The sequence below is a fragment of the Hemibagrus wyckioides genome, linkage group LG03 (assembly GCF_019097595.1).
Source record: "Hemibagrus wyckioides isolate EC202008001 linkage group LG03, SWU_Hwy_1.0, whole genome shotgun sequence".
Taxonomy (NCBI): domain Eukaryota; kingdom Metazoa; phylum Chordata; class Actinopteri; order Siluriformes; family Bagridae; genus Hemibagrus; species Hemibagrus wyckioides.
In genome coordinates this window covers 4770146-4777645 of record NC_080712.1, presented here as the reverse complement: position 1 = coordinate 4777645, position 7500 = coordinate 4770146, and the positions used below count along the sequence as shown (strand labels likewise).

General features: G+C 38.5%; 1 protein-coding gene across 2 annotated transcripts in view; it reads right to left on the bottom strand.

Annotated features, from left to right (window-relative positions):
- Window positions 1-716: 716 nt before the first annotated feature.
- Window positions 717-7500, bottom strand: part of fbxo8 (F-box protein 8) — a 10807-nt gene continuing 4023 nt past the window's right edge. The window contains exons 3-6 of one of the 2 annotated variants that reach the window (XM_058386379.1): window positions 6927-7053; window positions 6408-6526; window positions 5363-5559; window positions 717-3113 (exon numbers count right to left, since the gene is read on the bottom strand). In XM_058386379.1, coding sequence (XP_058242362.1) covers window positions 2926-3113; window positions 5363-5559; window positions 6408-6526; window positions 6927-7053 — 631 coding nt within the window. In that variant the 3' untranslated portion in view covers window positions 717-2925. The remainder of the gene's footprint in view (window positions 3114-5362; window positions 5560-6407; window positions 6527-6926; window positions 7054-7500) is intronic. The other variant, XM_058386378.1, reaches the window with a different exon arrangement.

The window sequence follows — 7500 nt, the reverse complement described above, 5'->3', positions numbered from 1 at the left end:
TATCTATCTATCTATCTATCTGTCTGTCTGTCTGTCTGTCTGTCTATCCATCGAATTACATATGCGCATTGCCTACACTAACACTACAGATATTAACACATTGATCTCTCTCTCTCTCTCTCTGATCTTTACTTTGAAACTCAGCCTTGATCTATAAAGGTCATGTCATATACTCCACACACTTCATCTCTTTACTATCTAAGTATCAGACACTACAGTGTAACGTAATAGAAGATATATTGCTATATTTTGTAATACAGCATTAATGTAACATAATGCTAGATTTTGAGGTTTATATCTATTGCTCTCTTTGTTCCTCATATCTAGCCTAGTCTTATAATACACACACTCCTATTCTGGAAAGTTTATCAGTGATGAAATGTCACCTTTCTCTGTGACTACAGCAGCTTTCATCTACATTCTAAAATTCTATATAATATACATTAAAGTTCAATCCATCTCAGTTTATATAGATGAGGAGTGGAACTTTAGCCTTTTGAGTGACTCCTACTGCATATAATGACTCATGATGTACATGAACAACTGTCTGTTATGAAATAAAACAAAAACTAGGGTTAGTATATTTATAGAAATATATATAATTAAAAGGATTTAAAGTCTATGACATCAGCATAGATAGATAGATAGACAGACAGATAGATAGATAGATAGATAGATAGACAGACAGACAGATAGACAAATAAACAGATAGATAGATAGCTATTGGACAGATAGACAGACAGACAGACAGATAAAAAAAAAATCCACACCAAACACAGGACAGTTTTTAATACAATTAAATTTTTTTTATACAATCTATAAGTATTTAATCCAGTGTTGTCATTCAGAAATCTTTCCATAATTATATGCTAATTTCTTTTTGTTATTAAATAAATTTAATCAAACAAAAAGTTTCATTGTTATGGGTTTTTAATTCACTTTATTTCTGACCATCTTTTATTCTTCTGTCCCCTTTAAGGCCTCTGGGATAGTATTTTATTTTCATTGGAATTAATAGGCATGTGCCGGTATTAGATTTAAAAAAGAATTATTTTTATTATAATTCCATGATCATAATATTTGGGGAAAAACAAACAAAACAAAAACAAAAGCGTGTGAATGATGTCTGGCATCTTCACTTCTAGTGCATGTGACAGTTATTTACTCTCGGCTCTCCTCTGCGTTCAGCTTGGATAAATCACACGCAGGAGAAGTGATGAGCATTTCAAACGACAATCCCGAGACATCCTTTTCCAGCATGTCGAGATGCTACGTGTTGTAAAATCTAATAAAAATATAGTGGCACATGCCTACTAAACATGTAAGAAAAAAAAAAATAAAAATAATAATAATAATAATAATAATAATAATGCAAAATCTAGATAAATAAAGACAAGATTTTTTTCCCAAATAGTCCAATATTTTCTCCGAACACCGGCAGAACGATTTGCAGGGAAGGAAATGGAAAAAAAAATTAACATAAAATATAAATCCCAGATTTTTGTTTGCATCATTAGTATTCATTTGCATGATGGACAACATCAATGATGTGTGTGTGAGAGACAGAAATATATATGAGAGAGAGAGAGAGACACACGTGGCAAACATTTTCAGAAGTGCAAAGAGAAGTCATCCTATCAAATAAGGGAAAGAAAAACCCTCAAAAAAAAAAAAAATTAGCTAAAATATTTTAAAAATAAAATTAGATTTCTATATAAACCTCTATACTTATATATGTACATGATGTGCAAATAAAACGAGTCCCATCATTCATATAATTTTCTACTACGTGTGAAGTCACGTCAGTGTGTTACACGCCTCGGCGTTGCTATTGGCACTAGTGTGGAGCTCCTTCAGATGTGCATCGACCCCTGGGTTAGAAAGGAGGAGGGATTCAGAGATTATACGCGAATCTTACGAGAAACATGGGGTTAAAGTGCTCTTCATCAACAGAACAGTAACAGTGACAGTGTGAGATATTCGCTCGCGTTACGCAGCAGAAGCAGCAGAGACAGTTTATACAGGCAGCAGGAAGAAGGGGGGTGGGGTGTGAGGGCGAGGCGAGGCGAGACCGGGCGAGGCAGGGCGAGGCATTCCCATCGCGTCCACACCTCTTTAGGAAGCAACGTGTACACACACAACGGGGTCAAGCTCGGACGGATCGAGGAAATAAATAAAACTGTTCCTTTGTATGATCTTCAGGAAGAGCTTCATCCCGTGGGATCCGGGGAATACAGCTGGGATGCAGAAAGAACCCCCCCCCCCAGAGGAGAAGGAATCCGGAACCCGGAGCCCGTCAGGTGACGACGTTGGGGCTGATCATGTGATCGTGAATCTTCATATCCGTGTCGGAGTATAGCGGTGCAACAACGTCAAGCCGATGATTAGTGTTTCATCACCAGGTTGGGGTGGGGTGGGGGGTGTTTGAGAAAAGCATCGAGGGCCCTTCGTTTCAATCCGGATTGAACCAGATCAAGGAAAAAAACAAAAACCACACACACACACACACACACACAGGAAACGGATGCAGAGAACAGACATTCACTGAGTGGAAAAATAATCTCGCAGTCTGGTCTAAAATATTCAGATTAAAAATGACGATGACACGGCTGCATTTAGCTTCATGTGGCTACAGTACAAGGCTCTGCGGTTTTAAGCCGTGTGTGTGTGTTGCTACCCTTTCCTGCCACGGGTTGCTTAAGGTAACTCATGTTTCGCGTGTGTGTATGTCTAGCATTCCCTACACGCCTCTATACCTCAGTGTTAGGACGCCTCTCCATCCTCGACCCCCTTCCTATTAGCAGAACGCGCATCAGTGCCGTAGCTGAGTGTTTCATTGGCCAGTGCCTCTGTGTATGTGTGTGTGTGTGTGTGTGTGTGTGTGTGTGTGTGTGAGAGAGAGAGTGTGAGTGTGTTCAAGATCTGCTAGGCAGCCACATGGCCAATCAGATAAATGTTGTCGTACAGGTGACCCACAAAGTCCTCGCTGATGTTCTGCGCGGCTCGGCGCGTGTTGCGGATGAACTCGCGCTTGGACATCTTGTTCTTGACGTGTGGGCTGGTCAGATCGATGGACAGCAGGATGAGCGAGTAGCACAGCACGTACACAGCGTCTGCAACACAGAGGACATGAGGATTGAGAAATTACACAGATCGAAAATGATAAAAGGGGAAAAAATAAAGCAAGAAAAGTGGGGCCTGGGATTAAGCCCCGCCCCCCAGGCTTGAGGAGTCTTGAAGGAGCGAAAGTGAGCGTCTTTATAAACCAGACGTCTTCGTTTAAGTCTGCACGTCTTAAAGGTTAGAAAGCTGTCGCTCTGATTTAGCTGCTTTCCCCCTGACCTTTGTTTACCGCGTCGGAGTTAGAGTAAATAAGTTCTAACGTTAACCAGAGTGGGAGCGAGCTGCAGCGGCGGCCGACAGGAAACATGGCAGTTACTGCTGAGAAAGGAGTCTTGATTATATCTGCTGAGGCGTCTGTTAAGAGACGCAGCCGTTGTGTGAATGAAGGAAGCACATCGTTCCTTTCAGTCAGTTTAGTGTGTGTGTGTGTGTGTTTTTTGGAGGAACATTATATACACACACACTGCAGGCTGGACTGGAACTCTGCCTTTAGCTCTGCTAACACTTTAAGCCTCAGAGCTTAAGCATGGCTTTGGAGATGGGGAGAGATTTTAGTACCACCCTGACTCACTCTCTCTCGCACACACACAGTCTCACACACACAGTCTCACACACACAGTCTCACACACACAGTCTCACACACACAGTCTCACACACACAGTCTCACACACACAGTCTCACACACACAGTCTCACACACACACACACACACACACACACACACACACACACACACACACGAGATTACACATAACAGAGTGACGTAACCTAATAAGAACTACACTATGACATGATTCATCACAATACTGCCATTACATCCTCAGCCCTAAAACACTGTAGGGATTCATGTAACACTGAGAAGATATTTCATTCATCCTGCACCAGGAGACGAGAAGAAAAAAAGAAAAGAAAGGGTTGTGTAACACCTCATTCAAAAAAAAAAAAACCAAACACAGCTTATAAGACAACAAAAACATTTTGGGGGAAAAATATAGACATCTAGACTATACACAGACAGACTTGTATAAACTACATACAGAAATATTCTTTTCTAGTGTTCTAGAGCAGCAGGGCAGAGCAATCTGACGATAATATCATCACGATTAATTCTCTCACAATACACTTTCCTGCGATATCATCAGCAATGTGGAGTTTTTTTTATTATTAGATATTTTAAAAAAATAATTTTAAATATATCAACAATAAAATCAATTCAATTTGTTTCTATAGCACTTTTAACAACGGACAATGTCTCAAAGCAGCTTTACAGAATTATAGAAACAGAAAAAATGAAATTTTAAAGTTACTATTTATCTCTAATGAGAAGCCTGAGGTGACGGTGGTGAGGAAAAACTCCCTGAGATGAGGAAGAAACCTTGAGAGGAACCAGGCTCAGAGGGGAACCTCATCCTCATCTGGGTGACACTGGACAGTAAATAATGTAAATATTAATAATGTCCTTTCTACAACGATCAGTTGCTTCCAGAGATATTTTATTAGAATATTATTATTAGAATATTAATTATACTTTTTTTATTATAATATTATAATTTTGTATTAGAATATTATTTGAATTATTATATTTTTATTAGATGATTATAACTATTATAATTTGAGAATATTATAATTCTAATTTTTTTATTAGAATATTATTATAATTACTACACTTTTGTATTAAAATATTAGAATTATTATACTTTGTTAGATTATTATTACAATTATTATAATTTCCTATTAGAATATAATTATAATTCTTATTTTTATTAGAATTATTATAATTTATTTTTTTAGAATATATAATTATTTAAAGTCATTTTTAATCAAGCTATTTTTGGTTTTTAAAATCAGTATGGGAGATGTACAAAAATATCTAGTCATATACGCCAGGGATCCCCAACCACCGGGCCTTGGACCTGGACCGGGCCGGGGATCATTTGGTTCCTGGGCTGCAAAGCAACAATAAACTTATAACATATAATATAATATATTTAACTTAAAATTACATGCATTTTATTTTTAAAATTTGCCACTTCCAACCATGCCACACTCCCGCATTCGACTCAGTCACGGGTTTTCCTATACATCACCAAGTCCACAAGCTAACCCAGGCTAAAATAACCCAAAAGCAAAATGTCAACCCTCCCTTCCGCCCCTCAGGCCACGAAATCAAACTGGTCCATGGTACAAAAAAGTTTGGGGACCCCTGGTATCTGCAGTAGGATGAGGTGATGTGCACTCACCAGGCGTGAGGCCGACCTCCCTCACCAGCGCGGGGTTACAGGCACAGAAACGGTGTGAGAACTTGGTGATGAGCGTCTCCAGGTACTCGCCACGCTCCTCAGGCGCGTGAATGTGTCTGAAGAAATCCCTCAGCGCGTTGGGGAGGAACTGGTTACTGAAGTTGTGTAGTGTGACCAGCTCGTCCAGCACGTCTCGGCTAAACACGGATAAATCAGATTAGAATACATTCAACAAACATCAGTAACACCGGGGGACAGGAAGTGAGTAGATAAATAACTCTCTCTTGAGTTAATCATCATCATCATCATTACTGTAGATAAAATAAAGCTCAGGAGCTTGTTTGTCTTTGCTAGAGCTTTTTAAGAGAGCTTTTTAGAGGCAAAAAACTAATGTGTGACTCGACAGCATGGAGTTAAAGTGGAAAAAGAAACTTTTTTTTTTTTTTTAAAGTGCTCAAATATTTTCCGTTCTGCATGTCATAAATCTCGTCATATTCGCTCGCTAACGAGCAGCAGTGCTCGGCCGTCCGGGTTTGTTTACTTTGCGTTTTAGTTTAGAAATCTGATTGGTCAGGTCAGGCGGCTAAAAAAAGAAAAAAGAAAAAGAAAAAAATAAAATGTGTTTTTGAAAATGAAAAATTTATGTGCTATGATTTAAAATCTATATTTTATGTTTATATATAAAAACACTACATACATTTTTATTTTTTTTCCTCAACAAACAGTGCATGATTTACATAAATTCAGATACTTGTTAAAGAAAATGATAAATAAATATATTAATAAAATTATAAATAAAAATTACTAGTGGATATACTTCTTGGTGGTGTTGGAAGGGGGGCTATTACTTTTGGGAAGTGTAAGTGATGTACTAAAAATTTATATTTCTATGGCTTAGCTTTCTCCGTCTCCATAATTTCTTAAAATAAATTAAAATAAAATAAATAGAAAATAAAATCAAATAAATAAATAAGAAGTAAATAAAATTTTTAAAATGACAACATTTTTTAAAAAATTAAATAAATTAATAGAGAGAGTAACAAACCGTTCATCAAGATAAATACGCAGCATTTTCCAGTTCAGCGTTCTGGTGTAGAATATGAACTTGGCGATTTCCTTCGGATGGTCCACAAGAATGCTTTTGGACATGAGGTAAGTGATACCCTACACACACACACACACACACACACACACACACACACACACACACACACACACACACACACACACACACACACACACACACACACACACACACACACACACACACACACACACACACACACACACACACACACACACACACACACACACACACACACACACACACACACACACACAAAGAGAGAAAGAGCGAGAGACTCGGATTTACACGAGTAAATCGAACCCTGAAGCTGTGTAAATGTAGGTAAAGCCATGCACGAAGCTATAAAACATGAGCAGCTTCCACCGCTCTCTCATCGTTAACCAGAACACCGGAGCGCCTAAACATCGGCCTCTGATCCCAGCGGTGAAAAGAAGCAGGCGTGCTAGCGTGAGAACGTGGCGTGCCAGTCCTCCTCACCTCCTGAGGGTTAGCGTTGAACGTCAAACTTCCTTCATCGAGCTGCATGTAGAGTTTTCGGTAGGAGAAACCGGGGGGAAGGAGACGGTTGTAGATGGAACAGTGACCCCAAGTGGACTTGCACAAACTGGAAGGAGAGAACAGAAAATGAAGAGAAATGCTACTCTGACATTTTGGGAGTTAAGAAACATTAAAGGGAAAAAAACATTTTATACTGACAAAATAATAATAAAATAAAACTCATTACAAGGTTTCGTTTTAAGCAAAATGAATGGACGGATGGATGGATGAGAAGTTAAATTATACAGTGGATAGATGGACTGAAGGATGGTTGGGATAAGAGGTTTGATTATGATGGGTGGATAGATGGATAACTGGAAATAAGATGTTTTATTATGATGGCTGTATGGATAGATGATTGGGATAAGAGGTTTGATTATGATGGAGGAGATGGTGTAGGTAAACAACTGGGTGGATGAATAAAATAAGAAGTTAGATTATTATGGATGCGTGGATGGATGGGTAGAAGAAAAAAAAAAGATTATGATGGATGGATGGTAAATGAAAGGACATG